The following is a 27,051-nucleotide window of genomic DNA, read 5'->3' as shown; positions in this document are numbered from 1 at the left end:
TGGATAAAATTGTGGAGTTTTGGAGATTATGTACTCTCTACAAGACTGGTTGCAAAGCATTCTTTCCAGTGCCTCCTACCCCAGCTAATTTCAAACTTCATACTACAAGTGGCTACAAAAAGTGGTGGAATCATATTCATGGGAAGTATCTTGATGATGGTGTAAATATCTTGATTGCAAGTGCACATCCTCCTCCTTCCAAGAGTAAGGTAGTTCAGCCTATCAATGTCAAGAGCAACAATAATAAGGATATTCGATTACCCAAAGTTCATGTGGCAAACACCATCTCAAAACCTGTGAACCACCATATTCAGCCCAAGGAGTCTCAAGGTGTCACAACTAAATTGAAGAGGCCTCCTCCAAGGGCCCCATCTGTTGAAAGGTCCTTAGAAGTGCATGATGCATCTGAAGGAAGAGCAAATCCAGTCCTTGAAGAAATGAGTGATGATAAAGATAGTGATCATCATTGGAATCGGACTAAAAAGCCCAAATTGACAATACCTATCAACCCAAATTCCCTTAAAGGCATCACAAGTGCTTCTGAAAACCTTGAGGGTGCAAAGGATCAGGTCTTTTTTTTTTTTTTTTTTTTTTTTAGAAGAAACTTTCCTTTTCTTTATGCAAAGTATATCTTACATGAACAATGTGTATTTGATTGCAGTCTGATTAACAAGTTTCGAACATGGAGGTTGACAATGAGGCGACTTTTGAGAATAATTCCAATCCACAATCTCTTGCTACATCACCAAGAAACAAAGTTCAAGTATTCATTATTAGTCTTTGATTCTTCTTCTTGCTTCTCTTCTTTTTCTTTTTTTCTTTTGAGTTACTCCTTATGAACTATGTATTATTTTTTTTTATTTTTTTAGTCCGATCAACGAACCTTGCCACTGGACATTGATAATGATGTGGCCTCAAATGATAGTGAAAGTTCAATTTCCGGTCCACGGTCATCTACTGCATTGCCAAGGAGCATAGAAGAGGTGGCTAATACCAATTCTAGGAAGAATGTTACAAGATCTCCTCAAAGAACTAAGTCTTGTGCTCTTGAAGTTTCTGAATATAATCCTAATGATGAAATTTTGAAGCACCGCATTGATCTTGCATTGAATCTTTGGAAAAGTCTTCAACAAAAGATTGTTAGAACTCCATTTAACAAGACATATTTACTCCTTGATGGGGCTAACAAGATTTTTGAGGCCATAACAACCAATCAAGCTATTGATCCTTCACCATTAGAAACATTGGTTGCAGAATATTTCGATAAGGCCAATACTTTTACATCTCTACAGTCTTCCTTTTCCTCATGTATGACGCCCGAGCAGCGTGACAAAAAGTTGGAAGAATATAAAGTTCAACTTGATGATCAGCTAAAGGTAGAGGGTGAATTATTAGCACATGGTGAGGCACTTAAGGATGGATTAGTGAACACCGATTCTAAAATAGCCGAGCTTCAAGAAGAACTGAAACGATTATTCACCCACAAGCAAGAACTTGAAGCTTCTGCCCTCGAAAATGATGAAAAGCTGTCAAGCCAGAAAGTAATTGTCTCAAACATTCGAGAAGAGATTTCTTCCGTAGAGACTTCTCATACTTTAAGCAATGCAGACACTGAATCCTTGGAGTTGTTAGAACAAGAATTAAGGACCACCCGTGATGAATTAGAGAATTACAATTGGAAATATTGACATGTAATAGATAATCATTATAACCATCTTCTTCTTTTCTTTTTTTCCTTCTTTTTTTTTTTTTTTTTTTTGTGAACAATAAAGGAATTCCATCATGTCAATTTTTTTAATGGATTGTTTATTTCTCTAGCTCTTGCTTCAATGATTGTTAAAAGATTTTTTTTTTTCTTTTGACATGTGACTGAACTTAGCATAGAATACCAAGTTGCCTACGTACCCCTTGAGGGGGATCAAGTCATTACGTAGTTCAAGGAGGGTTTTTTTTTTGGACATGTGACTGAACTTAGCATAGAATACCAAGTTGCCTACGTACCCCTTGAGGGGGATCAAGTCATTACGTAGTTCAAGGAGGTTTTTTTTTTTTTTTATATTTTATTTTAGGTGAACACCTTCAAGAGTAATGGAAAAACATCATGTACCCTTTGAGTGTTGAGGTAGGCAGTTTAGGCTCCTACCAAGGAGTGCTTCAATCTTTAGGCATAATAACGTTTCAAGAATTTGCCGTTGATAGGACCAATTCTTAAACCATCTTCAGCAACCAACTTGTATGCTCCATTTGTATAGGCTTCTTGAACAACATACGGTCCATCCCATTTTGAAACAAACTTGTTCTTAGTGCGATGGGTGATAATGATGGGTCTTCGTACAGCAAGAACCAAATCTCCAACTTGAAAAGATCGAGGACGAACTTTTTTGTTGAAAGTCCTAGAAATGCGAGCTTGATAACACTCAAGGCGTTGTTGTGCCTCCAATCTTTTTTCATCCAATGCTTCTAATTCTTCAAGTCGTAGACGAACATTGTCTTCATTAGAAAGACCTTCTTGAATGGCAATCCTTAATGAAGGAATTTGGCGTTCAAGTGGTAGAATAGCTTCTACCCCATAAACAAGAGAATAGGGCGTGGCTTGGGTAGGTGTTCGATATGTTGTACGATACGCCCATAAGGCTTCCTCAACTCTTTCATGCCAATCTCTTTTTGACTTCCCTACAACTTTCTTGAGCAAATTGCATAGAGTCTTGTTAAAGGCTTCTGCAAGACCATTGGCTGGAGCATTATACATGGAGGAATTATGCTGCTTAAAACCAAAGTCATTGCAAAGTTTGTCCATCAACTTGTTGTAGAATTCCTTCCCATTATCAGTGATGATGTAACGGGGTACACCATACCTAAAGATGATATTTCTTTTGATGAAGTTCACGACAGTTTCCTTCTTCACTTCACGAAATACAGTAGCCTCAGCCCACTTTGAGAAATAATCTGTCGCGGCTAGGATATATGAATGTCCATCGAAGATTTTGGCGTCAATGGCCCAACCACATCTAATCCCCAAGCATCAAATGGCCATGAAGCTACGGTAGGATGTAGGGGTTACGGAGGTTGATGAATGAAGTTTGCATGGAATTGACATGCCGAGCATCTTTTTGCATATTCCATACAATCCTTGACCATAGTGGGCCGGTAATAACCCATCCGCTTAATTTGAAAATGAAGTTTAGGACCTGACTGGTGAGCACCACAAATCCCTGAATGAGTTTCTTCAAGTGCCTTGGCAGCTTCCTCATCATCCAAGCAACGAAGGAGAAGACCATCAAAAGAACGGCGATATAAAGTATTCTTGTAATAAACAAAACGTGGAGCTTGTCGCCGAATTTCAGTTCTATGTCGAGGGTCATTGGGCAATTTTCCATGTTCTATATAATCAATGATAGGTTGCCGCCAATCTTCTCTTTCTATGTCAAAAACTGAAATTGCGTTTACTTCTTCTTCTATCTCATCCTCATCAAAGTTTGGAGGTATTACCCATGTTTGGCATATTGGAATCTTTATTTCGGGATCTTGTAAGGTAAGAGCCGTTGCTAATTTTGCCAAGGCATCAGCTTGTTTATTCTCATTTCTTGGGACATGTGTAATACTAACGTGATCAAACCATCCCAAAAGCCTCTTGGCATATTTGCAATATGGAATCAATTCTGGCTTTTTCACGTCATAGTGTAGAAGCACTTGATTTATGATTAACTTTGAATCACCAAAGACTTCCAAACGAGTTGTTTTTGCATCCATTGCCATTTCAAGACCTAGGATTAGTGCTTGATATTCAGCAACATTGTTTGAACAACATTCTGTAAGAGTAAATGCATATGGGAGTATATCCCCTTCTGGAGTTACAAACACTACTCCAGCACCGGCACCACAACGTTGAGCAGCTCCATCAAAGAACATCCTCCAAGGCTGTGAAATTTCAACGAGCATTACTTCTTCATCAGGAAGGTCATCAGACATCTCCCAATCATCAGGAATAGGATGGTCAGCAAGGAAATCGGCCAAAGCTTGTCCTTTCTCTTCTTTTTGTTGGACATATATTATCTCGAACTCTTGGAGTAAGAGAGCCCATTTTGCTAGCCTTCCCAAAAGAACTGGCTTAGTCATAATGTATTTAATGGGATCTGCCCGTGAGATGAGCCGTATTGAATGGGCATGCAAGTAATGTCTTAGCTTTTGAATAGCAAACATCAAAGCTAAACATGTCTTTTCAATTGGTGAATAATTGAATTCAGCACCATGCAAGGTTCTACTCAAGTAATAGAGAGCGTTCTCCTTTCCTTCTTCATTTTCTTGAGCCAGAAGCACTCCTAATGATCGTTCTTGTGCTGCTATGTAAAGAATAAGTGGCCACCCCTGTATGGGTGCTCGTAGAACAGGGGGATTTAGCAAGTATGTTTTGATGCTCTCAAAAGCATTTTTACATGCTTGATCCCACTTGAATGGGACATCTTTCTTCATAAGGCGACTGAAAGGTTGACAGCGTCCTGCCAAGTTAGATATAAACCTTCTGATGTAAGCAAGCTTTCCTTGAAGACTTTTGAGCTCGTGAATGTTTCGAGGTTCTGGCATCTTTTGAATAGCATCAATCTTCGATCTATCAATTTCAATTCCTCGGTGTCGAACTATGAATCCTAGGAATTTTCCTGATGTAACTCCAAATGCACACTTCATGGGGTTCATTTTAAGTTGGTACCTACGAAGTCGTTCAAAGACTTGACGAAGGTCTTGCAGATGCTCCATTCTTTTTTTTGACTTCACAACCAGATCATCAACATAGCACTCTACATTCATGTGAAGTAGGTCATCAAATATTCTTTGCATCGCCCTTTGATAAGTGGCGCCTGCATTCTTTAATCCGAAAGGCATAACTTTATAGCAGTATATTCCTTTTGGAGTACGAAAAGCAGTGAGCTCTTCATCTTTTGGAGCCATGCGAATTTGATTGTAACCAGAGAACCCATCCATAAATGAAAGAGCTTCATGGCCTACTGTAGCATCAACCATAATTTCTGTTAAAGGAAGAGGAAATTCGTCTTTTGGACATGCCCTATTAAGGTCACGAAAGTCGACACAAACACGAATTTGCCCATTCTTCTTTCTTACAGGGACAATGTTTGATACCCATGTGGGATACTTGACTTCACGAATAAAGCCAGCTTCAATAAGCTTGTTGACCTCTCCTTCAATGCGGGAGATTAACTCGGGCCGGAACCTACGTTGTGCTTGCTTCGTTGGTCGCACCCCATGCCTTACTTGCTAAATGGTGAACGGCGACCTTTGGATCTAGGCACGGCATTTCTTTGTATGTCCAAGCAAAAACATCCCTATATTCTTTGAGGAGTTCAACATAAGCATCTTCTTCCTCTAGGGACAAATTTGCATTTAAAAAGACTGGCCTATGGTCTTCAGTAGCGCCAATGTTAACTTCCTTCAATTCATCAACTGTAGCCTGCACGCCTTCTTTGAATGTGGGTGGAGCATCTTCAGCATCGTCTTCAATAGGGGACTCCACCTTTGTGACTTCAGTGATTGTTATATGATTTACTGAAACGGCAACCTCGTCTTCCACCTTTTGTTTTGTGGACATCATTGTACGTTTTTTTGCAGTCAAGGTTTCTCCAGTATTTACTTCCCAAATACTTCTACGCTTCATGCGAGATGGAATGGAGCTGCGAACCTCATTTGAATCTTGATCCATAAGGAGTGTCTCGTCAACATCTCTGTGAAGGAAATTTGACATCTTATTTTGCTTTTGTCTTAACTTCTCATCCTTTGAAAGTTGAGAAGAAGTAGCATAACTAAGTCTTGTAAGAGCGGAACTTCGAATGCCATTTTGGGAAGAAGTTGAACGACTGAGTCTTATAAGAACAGAGCCTCGAGTGCCGTTAACAAAGTTATCATCTTCTTGTGTCCCCAACCTGTCGAAGACTGAGATAGGGGGAATGGGTTGGCCAATGCGATCAAAAACAGATGGTTTCTTTGATGGCTTTGAAAATTGTTCTTCTTCTTTATCATCTGCCGAAATCACCAAAACACTAACTTTTCGAATAGGGATATGGATGGGGGTTGGTGGAGTATATCCAATTCCGGCCTTAGAACTTGTTGCCCCAACACCTTGGGCTTTCGATGTCTTTTGTCCTTTTCCAGAGGCTTCAGGGATGAGCTTACCCAAACCAGTTGGCTTCTCATGGTTATAACCAGCCTTAGCCATGAGTCTATACGCGTTAGGGTCAAAACCCTCTTCTGTTCTTTTAGTGGGCAAAGTCCCATGCTCAACAATCGGCCCTTGGGATGGTCTTGTAAACCCTTTCAATGGTTGACTTGAGGATTTTGGTTTTATGATTTTAGTAATCGGCAGGTTTAATCCTTGCAAATCCTTTGATATTGACTCCTCATCTCCTGAAAATGGGGATTGGCCTTCTTTTCTTTTGGCGACTGGAACATAGTGTAGCACAGGGGCTACTCTAGTTACTTCTGGAGTATGATGCTTCATATCTTCTATAAAAGTCTCGGTTTGCTTGGTTTCCTTCTCCTCACTTGGAGAATTAATCCTTGAAGCTTTGGGGTGGGGCTTTTCTTCTTTGCTAGATGGTGAAGCCACAACTTGGGTTTCTTCCACCTTATCATCTTCCAAGTAAAATTTTGCATCAGCAAAGTGTGACTCAGCTACAGTAAAAGGCTTGTCATCAGCCACTATCTTCTTGACTTGTCCATCTTGGAAATATTTAAGGCATTGGTGATATGTAGATGGCACAACACCATACTCATGCAACCATGGTCTTCCAATAAGCATCTTATAAGTGGTCTTGGCATCGATGATGTGAAAGAGTGCGCTTGATTCCATTTCACCAATGAGCATTTGAAGTCTAATCTTCCCAATAGCTCTTTGTCCACCCTGATTAAAGCCTTGAATCATTAACTTACTGGGAAGTAGTTCATCTAAGGAGATTCCTAATTCTTTCAATATTTTGAGTGGGAGAATATTGACTGCAGACCCTCCATCGATAAGGATACGATTAACTCGTTGTTCTCGAATGTACCCAGTTACAAACAAAGGGCGATTGTGAATCTTGGGGCCCAATAAACGATCATCATCAGTGAAAATGATTGAAGACCAGCATGCCCTGTACACGATAGCTCGTTCTGTCTCCTTCTCGCAATCTGATTCTTCCTCATCACTTATTTGATAGCATGTGAGAGATGAAAAGACATAATCTTGAAAATGCCGGGGGATGAATTCTTGTAAAGTAACTGGTTGTTGTGGGCTTTGCATGGATTTACCTTCAAGAGATGGTACTACTACTTCAGTTCTAGGCTTCATCACCTTCGTTGGCCTTTTTACTGCACAAGGTGTCTTTGGACTCTCCTTTGCATGTACATTGTATTTTGCTTTATGATTCTTTCGTCGAGTCACAAGGGTCCATCCTTCTTCATCGGTAACTGAAGGTTCATCTTTATAAGCATGTTCATCCCTATGAGGGTCGTCATCAGATATCTCAAGCATTGGTACTGGGGGGAAAGATACCTTTACCTCAATGGGCTCAAATGAACCAAATTGAAGGGTAAGAAAAGTAGAAGTGGTTGTTGAGGCCACCATGGCAAGATTAGAAGTCACAACTTCATCATCAAATGTGATCTTTCCTTGGTAGGCTAGCTCCATAATTTTAACTTTCAACACAAAACATCGTTCTATAGGGTGGCCTATGAGGTGATGACACTTGCAATACTTAGGGTCATTTGTTTGGTCAGCTTCTTCAGGACGCTTCATCTCTGGTAGCTCAATCAACTTCAACTTAAGTAATTGATCCAACATATTGGAGATATCGGAATCAGGGAATGGATATTGTTTTTCTTGCATCTCTTGTAATGTTGGTCTTCTTCTTCCTTTATCTTAAGTGGAAGTAGGCATTTGTTCTTTCATCTTGGGCTTAATCGGAACTTTGAGAGGAGCAGTAGTTACAATCAAAGACTGCTTATTTTCCAGTTTAGGAGGGAATTTGCCCCCTTTGCGAGTATCTTGTCTTTCCCTCCCCTTACGGGGTTCTTGAACAGGGGGACCTTGGTGGCCGTTGGAGGCAATACTAAGCTCCATGTCATGAGCACGTGTTGCTAATTCTTCAAATGTTTTAGGCTTTATTCCTTGAAGAATATAGCTTATAGCCCAATTCATTCCTTGAATGCACATCTCAATTGCAGACGCCTCTGATAATTGATCCTTGCAGTTGAGACTAAGATTCCTCCACCGCTGAATGTAATCAATGACAGGCTCTTCTTTCCATTGCTTTGAATTGGTGAGTTCTATCATGCTAACAGTACGTCGAGTACTATAGAAACGGTTTAGGAATTCTCGCTCCATTTGATTCCAACTATCAATGGAGCCAGGTGCTAGATCGGTATACCAACCAAATGCATTTCCCTTCAAAGAGCGAACAAATTGCTTGACCATGAGATCCCCATAAGTTCCAGCATTATTACAAGTTTCCACAAAATGGGCTACATGTTGCCTTGGATTGCCTTTACCCTCAAATTGTTGGAACTTCGGTGGCTGATAGTTTTGAGGCATCCTCAAGAGATCTATCCTTTGAGTGTATGGTTTAGCATAGGCAATGGATGCTTGACTTCCGCCCCCAACTTGATCTTTGATAGCTTCCTTGATTAACTCCTTGAGCTGGTCAGGAGAGATAGACCCATCTGTAGAGAAATTGAGATCCTTTGTTGAACTCTCGGGTTTGTCATTATGGGTTTGGTTTGGCCTAGAGCTTTCATCATCGCGATTCGGTCCAGATGTATTCCCCATCTTATCCATTAGGAGAGTTATTTGCGCGTCTCTCAATGCTTCCCTTTCTTTCATAGACTTCATTAATTCTTCTAAAGTCTGAGCTATAGTCGAGACTTGTTCCTCCAAAGATGTTGTGTTAGTCATCATGACTGGCATGACAAATGAACTAACAGAGCGAGGAGAATCCATAAGCTTGGAAGTAGGGATATCTTCTGAAAAGGAGAACTCAGAGCCGTCAGGTGATTTGTTCTCTTCTTCAGCTATTGGAATTTCTTGGATTGATTCCGAAGTTCGAGACAAAGCTAGCTGAGACAACATTTCTTTGACAAGACCAGCTACATCTTTGCTTGCCCTTTGCGTAGACGAAGCCGTTCGCGGCTTCTGAGCTTTAGGAGCATTGGAAACAAGTGAGGGCCGAGATATGGGTGTTGTTTGAGCATAAACCTCTGCAAGAGCCTTTGTTCTTCCCCTTGTCATAGGTCCAGCATAGGAAGTGTCAAAACTTGATGAAGAGTTTGAATCCATTATAGGATCAAGTTCACTTGTTCCAAAAAGAGGGTTGTTGATTTGAATATTCTTTGAAGCCATAGGACTTCAAATGATATGACAAATTGATGAAGAAGAGATGAGAGGCAGAGATTGTCCCACTGGGCGTGCCAAAAATTTGTAAACACAAATTTCTCAATTGAAGAAAAATCAAACAAATTGAAAAAAAATGAGTTCTACAAATATATATTTTGTATTAATCAAGTAATGAGTTCAATCTCAGTTTTGAAAAATGCTCCTCTGATTCTATCTTCTTTATGGTCTTGACTCAAACGCGAAATTTTCTTCAATTTGGTTGAAAGATGGATCAAATGGTCTTCACAACAAATCTCTGGCTTTAAGCTTGTTAGAGATTTGTTGTCCTTCAAGTTCTTCAAGCCTTTCGAATGTTCTTCAAGTTCTTCAAATTTTCTTCAAGTTCTTCAAAGATTCTTGAGACAGAATTTCTCCAGAGCTTGGGCCTCTTGAAAACTCCCTCAAAATGAGAGGGGATGTCCTCTATTTATAGTGATTTTAGAGGATAAGCTTCACTTTGAGTTGATATGCTTGAAAGTATGTAGTAGACTTTTGATTGGCCCAAATTCTTCTTAGAGATAATTATCTCTATTTATCTATATCATATTTTGATAAAGATAATAATCAACAAAGATAAATCATTATCTCTATTTAGTTTATTTTAATAAAGATAATTATCCATAAATTTTGAATAGGAAGTTTATCTTTATCTTGTGAGCCAAATGACATGTGGCGAATTTTGATATGCCAGTGTGATGTCAATTTGGATGACACATGTCATTATCTAATTTAATTAAATTAATGACATTAATTTGGAATTTGCCACTAAATTTTAATGTGGCATTTTATAATTAGTTTAAAATTTTGCCTCTTACAAATATATTTTCAATAAATATAAATAGTGATAACTTTTAATTATCTACTCTTTTTGTTGGTGTACTAATTGTTTATTATGATCAACCACAAGTCTTCAATATTACTCTAAATTATGTATTTACATAATGTACTGCATAATATATCATCACTGCATAGTATCTGCCAACAAAAAAAGTATTTACCAACAAATGCAATTCTCCTAAACAATTATCATTCATTATATAACAATATTATTAGTCCAAGGCAAATATTGTCCCATGTAAAAGCAATTTTGAGCAATTTAGGTACTATGTTTAAAAAATTTATCTCATTCATTCTTTCTTCTTCTTTTTCTTCTTCTTTTTTTTGCACTTTATGTATGAAAAAGAAGTAACTTCTGCCTGGAGAAATAGTTAGAGAGAGAGAGAGAGATCTATGGGAAGAGGAGAGACCAGCGTTAGTAACAGTGAGGGTGTGAGGAGAGAAAAAGCAAAGGGAAGAGAGAAAAAGTGAGAAAACTTACTATGAGAGAGAAAAGACGCCAAAAAATTATGTTTCCCACAGCTATAGACGAAGATAATATTTATAGAAGATGCAACGCGTGAGAGAGAGATTGTTTTCCAAAAAAAAAAATTGGAAAACAACCTATAGAAAATAAACCTTATTTTTATTAGGGTTTTCCGTTGACCAAAGATAGTTTTTCATTGACTACTTTTTTTTAGTACTACCAAACACTGGAAAATATGAAAAACTATCTTTACAGAAAGTATTCCAGTGAAACAAACAAAGCGTAAAGAAAAAGGAAAGAACATATATATATATATATATATATATATATATATATATATATATATATATATAAACTTTTTATGTGATGATTTAGTCTCCTTTATAAATAAATAAAAAATAAATAAAAATGTATAAGCCATAAAATATCGGATAATTAGATAATAATGTAAAATTTTAAGTAATTTTAATATGGGTTCTGTCTAACTATTAAAAAACTATAATTTTATTCATAAATTGAATTTTGACTTATATAAAACACTTATGATTTAACAGTTAAAGGAAACATTATATTCAAAACCCACAAACAAGCCTTTTTTTTTTTTTGGATACACACAAACAAGCCTTTTCTACCCATACGATTCCTTCAGCCATTGTGGAATTGTGGTCAAGACAATTATGGTTGTAGGAATTAATAGCCGTCTCCAATATTATCTTCTCTCATAAATTCTCTATGGGGAAAAATGAATCATTTAGTTTAGAAGTCAAATTATCCCTTCTATTTAGAGAAGCCAATTAATAGCCATCAATCGTGGGAAGTTGGGGTTCGCACTAGAGAAGAAGCTTCCATAGTGACGGCTACACTAAAATGATGGAAGCTTGTCATTTTAGTGGTGTCAATCAATCAATTAAAGGAAGAATACGAAATATCAAAATTATTTTAATTAATATTTTGGAATGATAATAAAACAAAATTATAGTAAGTGAAGCGAACACTATAAAAGTAGTTAATCGAAGATATAACTGCTGGTGATGAAAATCAATTATCGGTGGTCACAAGTCCACAGCAGCTTGGAAAAACCTATTAAACAGAGATAACAAAATCATGGAGTTAATGACAGTCTCATCAAACTTATCCGATGCTAAGTACACACTCACAACGGTGAGATATTCTAAGTCTTCTTCTTCTTCTTTTTTTCTTTTTCTTCTTTTTGTGAAGTGGTGAGATATTCTAAGTCAGTAGCATATTACAGATTTTTCTCATATCTTAGCCTAATTCAAGGTCCGGTGTTTTTTCTTTTTTCTTTTTTCTTTTTTAATACGCAAGGTCCGGTGTTTATATAGGGTCTGGCTTACCTCCAGTAAAAATTTAACTGGATATCTCCTTTTGTTTTAAACAAAAGTTGCCACATCACTCATTAATATACCAACGGTGGAGATTAAAAACTCAATGACACCTCATTAAATTTTCAGCAAAAACTAACAGACCCACCCAAGGCTAACTGCTGTTTCTTCTCATGTTAACAACGTTAACGTTTTCACTAACGTTTTTTTTTCCTTCTCACGTTAACAGTGCCCGCCCAAGTTCTCCCTCTTTTTCTTTTTTCCAGCCTGCCAAATCAGATTTTAGAATTGGGCTAAAGCATATGTGAAGATGTCATTTTGCTGCTTCTTCTCACGTTAACGTTAATGGGTTTTTTTTCTTTTTTCTTTTTTCTTTTTTCTTTTTTCTTTTTTCTTTTTTCTTTAACTTCATCGACTCTTCAGTTCCAAAACTTAGCGCTAAAATACAAAAATAGCAATAAGAAAAATATGTTTTGCCGCCCAAGCTCTCCCTCTCTTTTTATTTATTTTTCTTTTTTCCAGCCTACCAAATCAGATTTTAGAACTATTCGGTATAATCTTTAGAAAAAAGAGTGAAGAAGAAGAAGAAATTTCTTTGCAAACTGTCAGAGTATCAGAGAAGGTATTTCCATCTTTGCTTTTGATTTCTTATTCAATCCTATGTATATGAGATGTCAATATAATTAAAAGATTAAGTTTAGGCTAAATATTATTAAATCTATGAGTTTTTCTGTCATTGTTAATAAATTTAGGCAAATAATGTATAAGATTACAAAAGTTTTGCCATCATTCATTCATTTATTTTCATTTTCCATTGGTAATTCACGTTTCTTGTACATTTTGATTTATATTTAACAGTTACATGGAAGAGGAAAACAATGATTATAGTCAAAAATTGGATACTGATTATATTCCAAAACTTGGCATTGAATTTGGTTCTGAACAAGAGGCATATGACTTTTATAATGAGTGTGGACGAAATTCTGGGTTTAGTATTCGAAAAGAATGGTGCAATAAAAGAAAAAAAGATGGCGTGGTGACTTCAAGAAAGTTTACTTGTTGTAAAGAGGGAAATAAAGCCCCATGGGAGAGAGATGGTGAAAATAAGTATGAATGGGCTGAAACAAGGACAGGTTGCAATGCTCATATGATAATTCGACTTGATAAAAAGAAGGGGAAATCTTTTATACATAGCCTTGAGCTCAACCATAATCATATTCTCCATATTCCACAATGTGCTCACATGATGTCATCCCAACGAAAGGTCTCAAAAGCACAAGCAATGGAAATTTATTTGGCTTATGATAGTGGTATAAAATTGAAGGATTCATATGAGTTCATGGCCAGGCAAGTTGGTGGTAGAGATGCTCTTGGTTACACCAAGCAAGATAAAAAAAATTACCATTATAGTAGACGGTAAAAAGAACAGAAATGTGGTGAGGCAGGGAGTTTATTTAAATATTTTCAGAAACAAAGGAAAGAGAATCCTTCCTTTTACTATGCAGTACAGTTAGATGCTTCAAAACTAATAACAAATATTTTTTGGGCAGATGCGCAAATGATTGTTGATTATAAGTTATTTGGTGATGTGGTTTCTTTTGATACAACGTACAAAACTAATAAGGAGTATCGACCCCTTGCAATGTTTGTTGGGTTTAATCATCATAGTCTACGATATTTGGGGCTGCCCTTTTATATGATGAAACTATTGATACATTTCAATGGCTGTTTGAAGCATTTTTTGAAGCAATGTCTGGGAAGAAACCAAAGACAATTTTTACCAATCAAGATCTGGCAATGGCAAAAGCCATCTCATTGGTGATGCCAAATACTTATCATCGATTATGTAAATGGCATTTAATGCAAAATGCTCTCAAGGGTGTCAACCATGTATTACGAGGTGAGGATGAATTTAGAAGTGATCTCGATGCATGTTTTAAAATTTGGGAAGAGGAGGAAGAATTTCTTAGTGCTTGGGATGCTATACTTCAAAAGTACAATGCTTTTGATAATTCTTGGCTTCAAAGTGCATTTGAAGTGAAAGAGAAATGGGCTAAAGCATATGTCAAGATGTCATTTTCTGTAGGAATGACTACAACTCAATTGAGTGAGAGTATAAACTCTGATTTGAAGGATTATTTACAGTCAGACTATGATATTGTAAAATTCTTCATACATTTTGAGAGACTACTTGATGCAAAACGTTACCAAGAATTGAAGGGTGAGTACAATTTAAGGCAAAAGTTGCCAAAAGTTAAGATTGCATCACCTATGCTGATTCAAGCAGCACAAATTTATACACCTAAATTATTTTTGAAGTTTTAAGAGCAATATGAAGAGTTCCAAGGAGCTTTTGTGAAGGAGCGTGTTGAAAGAAATGCATCTCATGAGTATATAGTTTCAATATATGGTAAGCCAAAAGATCGTCGAGTAATTTGGAATCCTTTTGAAAAGATTGTTTCATGTAGTTGTAGAAAGTTTGAAAGAGGTGGAATTTTGTGTAGTCATGCTTTAAAAATTCTTGATGTTATGGATATTAAGGTTCTTCCAGAGAAATACATTCTCAAGAGATGGACAAAAGATGCAAAAAATGAGATTGTGCAAGACTTTAATGGACGTGATATCAAATCTGACACCAAGTTGGAAGTTACAACTCGATACAAGTTTTTCGGTCTAATGTATGTCAAGCTTATAGCTCGAGCAAGTGAATGTGAGGAAGCATACGAGCTAGCATTGGGAAGCTATAATGAGTTGAGCAAAAAAATTGATGATATCCTTAGAAAAAAATCTAATTCCTGTCAAGTTGATATTAACTAAGAAAATTCATCAGACGAGATGACAACCATTTCTGCTAAGGGTCTCAAGAAGAAGCAAGGTTGTAAAGGAAGACGCCGGATTAAAGGTTGTCTTGGAAAGCCCAAAAAGAAGAAAAAAGGAAGCTTCCATCAACCCATACAAACAAATCAGTGTTTACAGATACTATTCTCACCATTATAATTTTTAACATTTATACTGCTTCACAAATATTCTAGGTTCTTTATTTAATGACATAATAATTTACTAAACATTACACATTATGTAGGATAAGCATTTAACTTCATCTATGCAAGTTAATGGGGCCATTAGTTATAATCCTCTACCATACATAGATCATTCAGTTCAGGTAACTTCATCCATGTTGTTGAATCTTTTTTTCCCCTTCATTTTAGGTTATTTTAATTTCATAAATTGTACACTATTATTGATCACTAATAAATATAGGATTTGTACATTCCTCATTTTTCAAGTGTTGGTGAACCTTGTAATCCTTCGCCGTTATCTCAGGTACCATTGTATTAGAGTTTACTTTGAGTGCATAAATAAGAATTATTTGAATTTAATTTGGTAACAACTAGTTTTATACTATAAGATTAATCATCATTTTTTAACTATTATGTTTCTACTATATACAGGGAAAGAGTTTTAGATATGATCAAGAACAAAGTTCATTTGGAACTTTTGAGAATTCAGTAAATTTTTATAGTAAGAAAAGAAATGAAGAATTTTCAAGAGACTTATGTGGATTTTCTAATAATTAATATTTGGCTAATAGTTGTAATGTTTCCAGCAGGAATGACAAATCCTCATGCTCCTCTTCCATGTTCTAAGAATCCTAGTGATCTTGAAGGGGATGATATCAGTTCATTGCTTACAAAGTTTACAACTGATTAAATTGAAGCTTTTTCGACCTGGCCTTCGAATGGATGCAGCAAATTCTTAGTTTTGACTGATTGTAAATAACCATTGTTTTTAATTGTTGGAGCTGACAATTTATACTACTTTTGGAGCTCAAAGTTTGTAATTGTTAGAGCTCATGATTTATGTTTTTTTTTTTTTTTTTTGGACCTTGAAGATTGTAATTGTGGAACTCACAGTTTATGCTATTTTGTTGGAGCTCAAAGTTTGTAATGGTCAAAGTTCTTTTTATCTCTAATGCTACTTTGTACTTTTTAGCAAACAATTTATGCAAATGAGAAGAATAGTATGTTACTGTGCTATTGCCTTGCAGGAAGAATATATATATATATATATATATATATATATATATATATATATATATATTAATCTATGTTGTTGCGGTTATAAAATTTCTAATAGGTGCCTAGTGAAGTGCTGTAACTGCTGCATAACTGGTGTAGTGCTATAGTTGCTGCATAACTGATGCAGTGCTGTGGCTGCTGCATAACTGGTGTAGTGTTGTGGCTGCTTCAGTTTGCTAGCTGGCCTTAGCATGATTCCTTTAAATACAATGCTTCCTTCATAGTATATGCTAGTTGGCCTTGGCCCTATTTGAAATTCTTTGAGAACTTTTCTCAAGCACTAGGCATGCATTTTTTTTAACCCAAAATAAAAACTATCCATTCAAAGAGCACACCTCCTCATTACAAACAATTAAGGTAGTAATCATGAAAAACTACAAAATTACGAGACTATCCATTCGAAATTACTGTAAATAATCCTTTTTATTTTAATAGGTGAAAAGTTCAGAACTTTATATAAATAATCCTTCAAATCAGTGTTTCTACTCTAACTCGATTGAGTTTTCTTTTTTGAAAGGGAATATATATTGCATTGCAACAGAGAAAGGGATACAAAGAAAAGATCCTGTTGTGCCAGATTAGTGCAGCATTTCTGCTTGTACAAAAGGATCAAAAAAGGAGGGATTAACCCCTTTCCACAAATGAGTAGAGCTATTCCTACGGGCAAAATGAGCAAGTTCATGGGCTGCATAATTGAAGGCCCGATTAAGATGCTTGAAGGAGCAGAAAATGAAGGAAGATTGGGTGTGGATAATGTGCCGTATGGGGTCCCAATAGCAGATTCATTGATAGCATTTATCACTGTGGTAGCATCACTTTCAAAGATCACGCGGGGAAGCTGCAACTCTTGAGCAAGCAAGACACCTTGCTCCATAGCAAGGACTTCCACCAGGTCAGCCGAGTAGTGAGTTTGAAGAGGCTTGCAAAGAGCAGCAATTGTTCCACCTTTGCAGTCTCTAATGATGACACCAATGCTGGAGATCCCTTCAAGGTCTGATGAAAACCCATCCACATTAATCTTGAAAACACCAGGAGGTGGAGGGGTCCAGCTGCAAGGATGAGTAGGCCTTTCTAACTCAATTGAGTTGTTGCCATTCCTGCAGAAAATGACATCTTCACATATGCTTTAGCCCAGTTCTAAAATCTGATTTGGCAAGCTGGAAAAAAGAAAAAGAGGGAGAACTTGGGTGGGCACTGTTAACGCGAGAAGGGAAAAAAAATGTTAGTGAAAACGTTAACGTTGTTAATGTGAGAAGAAACAGCAGTTAGCCTTGGGTGGGTCTGTTAGTTTTTGCTGAAAATTTAATGAGGTGTCATTGAATTTTTAATTTCCACCGTTGGTTTATTAATGAGTGATGTGGCAACTTCTGTTTAAAACAAAAGGAGATATCCAGTTAAATTTTCACTGGAGGTAAGTCAAACCCGTTTATATATGACTTTTGTCAATACCCACCATGATCTCTACCATGTATGACCATGATTGGGGTTCATGCGAAGTATGTCTGGGAAGAGGCTTAGGGAGATATCTCATATGACTAGGAGTGTTGAATGGATGGGCTTGGAATAGACATAATTGGGTTGGGTACATAAAACTCATTTACTATTTATTGTCCATTTAACTAATTACTTCTAACCCTGACTCAAACCCAACCTAATCCAATTATTATGAGTAAACCCCAACCCACCCAATTACCTAATAATCAAAATTACCAAAATGCCACTAAAAGTTAAAAATGACCAAAGTACTCATAAAATCCTTTAAATTTACCAAAATGCCCCCTAAACCTAAAAAAAACCAAGTATGCTATAAACAAAACTACTAAAAATGACCAAAATATCTTGAAACTTAAAAAATGACCAAAATATCCTTGAAACCTAAAAATTAACCTAAATACCCCTGAAACAAAAAAAGACTAAAATACCCCCGAAACTAAGAAAATGACCAAAATACCCCCCAAAATCTAAAAATCACCAAAATACTCCATAAACTTAAAAAAATGACTGAAATACCCCGAAACCAAAAAAATGACCAAAATACTTCCAAAACTTAAAAATGACCAAAATACCCCCGAAATCTAAAAAATGACAAAAATACCCCCGAAACGTAAAAATTGACCAATATAGCCGTTAAACCTAAAAATTGATCGAAATACTCTCAAATCCTAAAAATGACCAAAATACTCCCAAAATTTTAAAAATGACCGAAATACACCTGAAACCTAAAAACTGACCAAAATACTCATGAAACCTAAAAATTACCAAAATACCCCTAAACCTAAAAAAATGACCAAAATACCCTCGGAACCTAAAAAATGACCAAAATGCCCCCGAAACCTAAAAATTAACCAAAATACCACCTAAACCTAAAAAATGGCCGAAATACCCTTAAAACCTAAAAAATGACTGAAATAATCACGAAGCCTAAAAATTGGCCAAAATAACCTCGAAACCTAAAAATGACCAAAATACCCCCTCAAACCCTTAAAAATGACCAAAATAGCCTCCGAAACCTAAAAATGACCAAAATACCCCTAAAACCTAAAAAAGGACCAAAATATCCTCAAACCTATAAAATGATGAAAATACCCCTAAACCTTTTAAATGACCCAAATAAACCCAAAACCTTTAAAATAACCACAAATAACTTGAAACCTCTAAAATTACCAAAACAAAACCCTGAAACCTCTAAAATTACCAACATGCCCCTCAAAATATCTAAAATGACCAAAATACCACTAATCTTATAAGATAAACAAAATACACCCGAAGCCTCTAAAATTACCAAAATAGGGGTTTGGGGTATTTTGAATGTGTTGACGGTATTTTCGTTAAATTAACGGTTCTAAGAGTATTTCAATCATTTTATAGGTTTCAAGGGAATGTCACTAATTTTTTAGGTTTTAGGGGTGATTCGTTACTTTTTAGATATTGGGGATATTTCGGTAATTTTCTAGGATTTGGTGGTCTTTTAGTCATTTTTTAAGTTTTAAGGATATTTCAGTCATTCTTTAGGTTTCGAGGGTATTTTAGTCATTTTTAGGTTTAGGAGGTATTTTGGTCATTTTTCATGTTTATGGACTATTTAGGTCATTTTTTAGTTTTAGGGGGGTTTTCGTCATTTTTTAGGTTTAGGGTGTATTTTTATCAGCTTATAGGTTTAAGGGGTATTTCGGTCATTTTTAGGTTTTCAGGGTATTTTGCTTATTTTTTAGGTTTAGGGGGTATTTTGGTCAATTTTTAGGTTTAAGGGGTAATTTGGTCATTTTTTGGGTTTAGGAGGTATTTTGGTCATTTTTTAGGTTTAAGGGGGGTATTTTGGGAGTTTTTAGGTTTAGGGGGTATTTTGGTTATTTTTTAGGTTTAGAGTGTATTTTGTAAATTTTTAGGTTTCAAAATCATTTTGGTCATTTTTAGGTTTCAGCGGTATTTCATTCATTTTTTAGGTTTAGGTGGTATTTCGATTTCGGGGGTATTTCTGTCATTTTTTAGGTTTAGGGGATATTTTGGTAATTTTTAGGTTTTAGAGGGGGGTATTTTGGTCTTTTTATAGGTTTATAAGGTATTTTGGTAATTTTTAGGTTTCGAGGGTAGCAAGAGTATTTTGGTCATTTTTTAGGTTTAGGGGTATTTTGGTCCTTTTTTAGGTTTTGGGGGTATTTTGGTAATTTTTAGGTTTAGGGGGTGGTTTGGTCCTTTTTTTAGGTTTAGGGGGTATTTCGGTCATTTTTTAAGTTTTAGGAGTATTTTGGTAATTTTTTGGTTTATGGGGTATTTTGGTCTTCTTTAGGTTTTAGAGGTATTTTGGTCATTTTAAGATTTAGGGGGTACTTTGGTCATATTTTAGGTTTAGGGGAATTTTTATTTATTTTTAGTGGTTTTGGGTATTTTAGAGTTGGGTGATTTGTAAAAATGATACTTGGATCATAATTGGATCTAATTGGGTACCGAGTTAAAACCCAATAAACATTAATATTAATTGGGTTTAATTGGATGAACACCCATTTAACCCAATTATTAATTAAGTGGGTTTGGGTCTCATTTAAGTGGGTGAGTTTAGGTGGGCAAGTAGGTTTGGGTTGATTTTGCCACCCCTTATGGTGTTGCTAAGCTCAACCCAAATATGAAGCTCCCATTACCATACTGTTTATTTAAATCCTCCAATTTTTTTTATATAAATTTTTTAACTAAATGTGAAAACACGTTGTATTTATTTGATTAGTGTAAATGCACTTTTAGTCCCTACATTTTATACTTTTTTCATTTTGGTCCCTACATTTTGTTTTTACCACTTTTAGTCCCTAAACCTATTAACGCCTAACATTTAGGTCATTTCCGTCACCCAACTAATAGCAAAAACTAACATGGCTAACGGTGAAATAAAAAAAAATATACAATCACACACATTATTTAATTAAATTAAAAACAAATATTAAAATTTAAAAAAAAAAAAAAAAAACTGATTAGTTTCAAGGAAGATCATGATCATTAATAATCTCCATGTTCTTCTTCTTCTTTAGAACATGAACCTCATGTTCTGCACCATATCAAGACAAACCCAAACCCAACCGGCCAACATTCATAATCAATCTCAACACAGAAAATTTTAACACATTCAACATTGAAACCTCTAGTAAATCAAACCCATAAATCCAAGAAATAGACCCATAAACCCATAAGCAAATACTCTTTCACATTCATCCATACTAGGTTCATAAATCCAAGACCCACAATCTATAAATACAAAACCAAACTCACCATTCTTGACCCAAATCTGCCATCAACAACGCCACCCCGCCAATCAAACCCATTTCCCAAAGCAGTAAACACCACCATCATCGCCGGAAAAACCTAGCCCCATGGAAACCCATAAAAAACTTATCAAACCCACACCACTATTGTCGATCAAACCCAACCCCAGAAACCCAGAAAAACCTAACCAAACCCACACCACCATTGTTGATCAAACCCAGCCCCGAAAGCCCAGAAAAACTCAATCAAACCCACACCACCATCACTAATCAAGCTGAAAATACCCAGCCCCACGGCAACCCAGAACAACCCGATCAAACCACACAACCATCGTCGATCAAGCTGGAAAAACCCAGCCCCACAAACACCTAGAAAAACCCGATCAAACCCACACCACCATCATCGATCAAACAACAAAGAGAGAGAGAGAGAGAGAGAGAGAGAGAGAGAAGTTAGAGATTAAGATTTAAGAGAGAGTGAGAGATCGAGAGCTTGAACAAAGGAAGAAGAAAAAGAAAGATACAAACACAAACATGCACTGTGAGAAAGAGAAAGAGAAAGAGAGGATCTAGAATTGAAATGGAAGAAGAAAAGGAAAGATCATAAATTTATACAAAGTAGGTTTTTTTAAATGGTGGAGAGAGGACTCAAGGGCATCGATGTGTTTTTTTAAATCTTTGATATTTTAAATTTCTAGGCAATCAAACATGTTTAGGGAAGAACATGAAGAATATGAACAGTCATCTTCTTCCCAAAAACTAATGATTTTTTTTTAATGTTTGTTTTTAATTTAATTAATTAATGTGTGTGATTATATTTTTTTTTTATTCCATCGTCAGCCACGTCAGCTTTTGCCGTTACTTAGGTGATGAAAAAGACCTAAATGTTAGGCGTTAATTGGTTTAGAGACTAAAGTGGTAAAAACAAAATGTAGGGACTAAAATGGAAAAAGTGCAAAATGTAGGGACTAAAAGTGCATTTACACCTATTTGATTTTGTGTGATTTACATAAAAATGTTGGAATTTAGATTTCATGTCTTATATGTAGCCTAAAATTTAAAAAACAAAAAAGAGAGGGAATCATATTCTATACAATGTGGCACTTTCACGAGTCATAATCACAGCGTGTGCAAGTGCCTAATAGGGGAATGAAAGCACGTATTTCCAATGCATTTGTATAACTGACTACACCAACAACCCTATCAAACCAGCTGTGGAAGTTTACCAATGGCCCAAATGATGCCTAGAGTACAAGACCATGGCAGGAAGGGGAAAAAAAAAAAAAAAAAGGCATATATTCTTTCTATGGGGTTAAATCTTGCCTAATTCAACAAAGGGATACTGAATCTTGCCTAGTATCGTGAATACTGAACCCCTAATACTTCAGGTAAATCTATAAATAAAAAAAATAAGTTTTACGTTTACAATACTTTTATAACAAATCATAAGTATATATTATTGGTTATAATTTGAATTCATAACTGTAATTACTTTTTTACTTAATAGTAACAGTCACTAACAACCTGTCACTTAAGATTTATTGTGAAATGTTAAAAGTGTTGTGAAAAAAGTTACCAACATAGCATTTCTTTAAATAAATAAAAAATTAAAAAAGTCATCTTTCATTCTGGCAGTAGCAGAAAAATAGAACAGTCCACTTATTTTCCCATATGTGTGAAAATGGTGTAGTAACTAGTAATTAGTTTTTTTTTATTTTTTTATGAGAACTAGTAATTAGTTGGATGTGAGAATTATGATATGAGAACTAGTAGTTAGTTAGGGTGCAAAGCCATTATGATATGAGAATTTGGGTGTGTGTATCAACTGATTTCCATATACAAAAATTGGTGAGAGCAATCATAGAGTCCATTGATGGTAGGGCATGTAATCTTTTAGAGTTGGACCCATTACAGCAATGCTTGTAGGAAAAATTGCGTGGGAGGAAATTTTTGCTTGTTTTGGACGATGTTTAGAACGAATACCATGACAAATGGAATGGCTTAAAAGATGTGTTGAGGTGTGGGCTAAACGGAAGTAAGGTTATAGTGACAACCCGGATTGAGAATGTAGCGCTTATGATGGCCACGCTACCTATACACCACATGGGATGTTTATCAGAAAATGATTCTTGGTCCCTGTTTACAAGATGTGCATTTGGTATGGGAAGGCTAAAGGAGAGATCAGAACTGGAATCAATTGGCAAGGAAATAGTGAAGAAGTGTGGAGGAGTACCTCTAGCAATAAAGCCTCTTAGAAGCCTCATAAGCTTAAAAAGTAGGGAAAGTGAGTGGGTATCTGTGAAAGAAAGCCAAATTTGGGAATTACCAAAAGGTGAAAATTCCATCTTGCCTGCGTTGAGGTTGAGATACCACCATTTACCCCTACATCTAAGGCAATGTTTTGCTTTCTGCTGTGTACTCCCCAAAGATCATGTGCTAAAAATGGATAAGTTGATACAATTGTGGATGGCTAATGGTTTTATTCCCTTTAAAGAATCATTAGAGCCGCATGATGTTGGCATTATTATCTTCAATGAATTAGTGTAGAGATCTTTCTTTCAAGTTGTTGTGGAGTATTCTCCTAGTAACATAAAATGTAAAATGCATGATCTTATGCATGACCTTGCTCAGTCTATTATAAGGCTTGAATGCGTTGTGGTGGAATATAACAAAGAGGCCAAAATTCCAAAAATGATTCTTCATTTGAATTATACTCATCGCACTTCTTGGGATGTTGCAGTATGCAAAGTCTGATCTCTGCACTCACACATTGAGTCACCAAATTATTACAGTGGGTATAAATCTCCTCTATCCTTCTTTTTGAAACAAAAGTATCTTTGGGTGTGCGACCCTCGTCAACCATCAGAAAAGGCACTAAGATCAATCACTAGTTTAAAACACTTCAGGTATCTCTACATGTCTTTTTCCAACTTCAAAGTTTTACCTGAACCAATAACTTGCCTCTTGAACCTGCAAACGCTGAAACTAGATTATTGTCATTATCTTCAAAAGTTGCCCAATTGTATGAGATACATGAAAAACCTAATCTATCTTGGGCTTAGTTATTGTGATTCTCTTACTTGTATGCCTAAAGGAATAGGACAACTAACGTGCCTCCAATCATTAAGCATCTTCATCGTTGGTAAGGAAAATGATTATCAATTAAGTGAGTTGAAAGAACTACACCTTCGAAATGAGTTGTCAATAAAGGAACTTCATAATGTAAGAAATTTTGAGGGGGCAAAAAATGCAAATTTGATTGGAACACAAAATCTTTATTCGCTAAGTCTGGTTTGGCAGAACAAAAGTCAGTGCCCTGTACCAAAACAGGTTGAAGATGTTCTTGATGGTCTCCAACCTCATTCAAATCTGAAAGTGTTGCGCATTAATAACTATTTGGGTTCAAAATTTCCGACATGGATGCAAGATTTACTCCTTTATAATCTAGTTCAAATTTCTTTAATTAGGTGTGAAAGATGTGAACAGCTGCCACCTCTTGACAAACTACCATCTCTCAAGGTTCTTGATATAAGAAGAATGGATTCTATGAAGTATCTTGGCCATGAGTTACATTTAGATAGTGCAATTTCGTTCCCATCATTGGAGATCCTGAATTTAGATTGGATGCCTAATTTGGACGAATGGCGAACAATAGATGGAAGAGAAAATTTCCCCCACCTATGCACATTAAATATCAGTGATTGCCCAAAGTTAGTTGAATTGCCTATTATTCCTTCCATTACAAGTTTAAGTATCAATTCAAGCAATGCAATGTTAATTAAGTCAGTGATGAATCTCTCTTCACTTTCTTCCCTTCAAATTGGAAGTATGAATGAATCAAAACTTCTGCCAGAAGGACTCCAATACCTACATTCTTTTTGGAGACTTGATATATCAGGCTGTAAAAAAATTTTGTCCTTTCCGGTAAATGGGTTGCGGGGCTTGTCTTCACTACAGAGGTTAGTAATTCAGTACTCGACAAATTCTGCTCTTTATCTGAAGGAATTCAATATTGAACTAGCCTTGAGGACTTACTTATTAATGGATGTCCGGAGTTAGTTTCCTTGCCGAAGCAGATAGGATGCCTCACATCACTTTCATCTTTGCGAATTTGGAGTTGCGATAATCTAATGTCTTTACTGGACGAGTTGCAAAATCTACACTCAAAATATTGGAAATTAATAGTTGTTCACATCTGCACAGTAGATGCAAAAAAGACAGTGGCAAGGATTGGCATAAGATTGCTCGAATCCCCAACATTTATATCGGCGTTCCTCCACCAGTAAAATCAAGGAATCATTGCAAGGCGCTTCAAAAACTAAAATTTTGGTCCACATAAAAGGTAACTAATTGCCCTTCTAGACATCTCTATCCTCTTTCGCTCTCTCTATTTTTCCACAATTTATAATAGAATGAAGGAGTTTCAAAGGAAATTTTTCAAAGCTTACAAATGGAGTCGCTTTGCAATTGGCTAAGAGACATGTTGATGGCCAAATTTAATTTGATTGAGAGGAAGCACATTTAATTTAATAGAGTAACGTTTGTCATTTTGTTTCTGTTTTTTTTTAATCGAGCTAATGACACACGTGGGAGAGATAAGAAGCAAGCCATGACACGAGCAGTTACTTATTTAGACGACAACGTTTCACCAAGCAAAGAATTGAGATTGAAGCCAAGCGACGCCGTTTCTAAAGCCAGTTAGATTTTTTGGAATCAAAGATTAGTTAGATATTTTGGAGTCAAAGTTAGTTAGAGCGTTGGTAATCAGTTAGTTAGCTCCGCATTATTTGGAGTCTGTTATAGTCCCTATAGAGAGGTCTATGCGTGTTAGGCTGGACCTATATAAGCTTTGTATATTGCTCATTATCATTTTATGTAAGAAGTTCTTCAATTCACATCTCTCTCTCTCTCTCTGCTTAAGCCTTCTCTCACTACTCTTGCATCATAATTGTTCATAGATTTCTCAGTTTTCTTCATCGTATCAGAGCCCAAAGTTCATTCAATTACTCTTCCTACAACACATTCAACTGCAATTGCTGCTTCTACAACTTCAACAATGGCTTCCTCAACCAATTCAGGCACTGCCATAAACATTACAAATCAGCCATTACTCTTGCTGTCCAATATGTCAAATATGATGACAGTGAAGCTAGAAAATTCCAATTACATAGTTTGGAAACATCAAATAATAATAGTATTGAAGATATTCGATGATTAAATTGCTTAATGGCTCTCAACCTTGTCCATATCAGTTTCTCAAAGACAGTTCAGGTGCTGTGACAACCAATCTGAACCCTGAGTTTCAGATATGGAAGTTTAAATAAAAGGCACTTTTGACCTTCATCAACTCAACTCTTGTCTCCAGCAACTCTTACTCTCACTGTGGGATGCAATTCTGCTTAAAGCAGTGTGGAAATTATTGGAGAATCGTTTCTCTTCAGTATCAAGATCTCACATCATGAATTTGAAAGGTGAGATTCACATTATAAAGAAAGGAACTGATATTGTGGATTCCTATCTGGAAAGAATCAAAGTAGTAAGGAACAAACTTATGGTTGTTGGTGTCTTATTGATGATGAAGAATTGCTTCACATAGCACTCAAGGGACTGCCAAAGGACTTTAATTCCTTCAGATCTACTATTCGTACCAGGAGTACACAGCTGACCTTTGATGAGTTAACCACTCTATTGAATGCAGAAGAAGAGTCACTTACGGAGAGTGTTGAAATGAAGGATGCTTTTGCCTTAGCTGCAAATGCTAAACCAGCGAAATGTCAATTTTAGCCACTCCAATCAGTCAAGAGGAAAAGGCAAAAACAATAACACTCCTGGTGGTGGCAGAGGTCAAGGAAATGGTGCATCTCACTTTCAAGGTCAAGGACAATATAGTCAGTCTCAAGGGCAGTACAATTAGTTTTCTCCTCAAGGATCTTCCTTTAAACCAACTTGTCAAATCTATGGCAAGATGGGTCATTCAGCCTTAGATTGCTATCACAGGATGGATTTTTCCTTTCAAGGCAAACATCCACCCACCAAATTAGCAGCAATGGCAGCTACTTCCAATGCTAGTCATACTCAAGAACCATGGTTGGCTGACAGTGCAGCAACAGATCATCTTACCTCTAGCTTGAATAATTTGTCCTTTCCCAAGCCTTATGGTGGTCAA

General features: G+C 36.2%; 2 protein-coding genes and 1 pseudogene across 2 annotated transcripts; 2 read left to right on the top strand and 1 right to left on the bottom strand.

The window, feature by feature from the left end:
• Positions 1 to 2,161: 2,161 nt before the first annotated feature.
• LOC142630793 (uncharacterized) lies at positions 2,162 to 7,870 on the bottom strand. Its single transcript, XM_075804848.1, has 4 exons — positions 5,266 to 7,870; positions 3,448 to 5,150; positions 3,126 to 3,303; positions 2,162 to 2,955 (listed from the first exon to the last, which is right to left on the bottom strand). The coding sequence occupies exons 1-4, from the start codon at positions 7,868 to 7,870 to the stop codon at positions 2,162 to 2,164; spliced, it is 5,280 nt and encodes a 1,759-aa protein (XP_075660963.1).
• A 5,050-nt stretch (positions 7,871 to 12,920) lies between these two features.
• LOC142630783 (protein FAR1-RELATED SEQUENCE 1-like) lies at positions 12,921 to 15,769 on the top strand. Its single transcript, XM_075804838.1, has 7 exons — positions 12,921 to 13,431; positions 13,794 to 14,279; positions 14,397 to 14,860; positions 15,141 to 15,221; positions 15,320 to 15,382; positions 15,511 to 15,580; positions 15,669 to 15,769. Exons 1-7 carry the CDS (start codon positions 12,921 to 12,923, stop codon positions 15,767 to 15,769), a joined length of 1,776 nt encoding a protein of 591 aa, XP_075660953.1.
• Positions 15,770 to 22,556: 6,787 nt separating this feature from the next.
• LOC142630775 (putative disease resistance protein RGA3) lies at positions 22,557 to 25,224 on the top strand (annotated as a pseudogene).
• Positions 25,225 to 27,051: the final 1,827 nt, after the last annotated feature.

The sequence above is a fragment of the Castanea sativa genome, chromosome 1 (assembly GCF_040712315.1).
Source record: "Castanea sativa cultivar Marrone di Chiusa Pesio chromosome 1, ASM4071231v1".
In the NCBI taxonomy this organism is placed as follows: Eukaryota; Viridiplantae; Streptophyta; class Magnoliopsida; order Fagales; family Fagaceae; genus Castanea; species Castanea sativa.
The sequence above is the reverse complement of the archived record's forward strand: the minus strand, read 5'-3'. Positions and strand labels throughout refer to the sequence as shown.

Excerpts from the sequence above, each read along its gene's own strand:
- LOC142630793 (XM_075804848.1), bottom strand. The coding sequence starts at position 7,870 with ATGCAAGAAAAACAATATCCATTCCCTGATTCCGATATCTCCAATATG. Across the intron at positions 5,151-5,265 it reads CGCCGTTCACCATTTAGCAA|TCAAGTATCCCACATGGGTA; the intron begins GTAAGGCATGGG and ends TTATTCGTGAAG. Across the intron at positions 3,304-3,447 it reads AGGATGAGATAGAAGAAGAA|AATACTTTATATCGCCGTTC; the intron begins GTAAACGCAATT and ends GTTTATTACAAG.
- LOC142630783 (XM_075804838.1), top strand. The coding sequence starts at position 12,921 with ATGGAAGAGGAAAACAATGATTATAGTCAAAAATTGGATACTGATTAT. Across the intron at positions 14,861-15,140 it reads AAAAATCTAATTCCTGTCAA|GATAAGCATTTAACTTCATC; the intron begins GTTGATATTAAC and ends CACATTATGTAG. Across the intron at positions 15,222-15,319 it reads ACATAGATCATTCAGTTCAG|GATTTGTACATTCCTCATTT; the intron begins GTAACTTCATCC and ends TAATAAATATAG.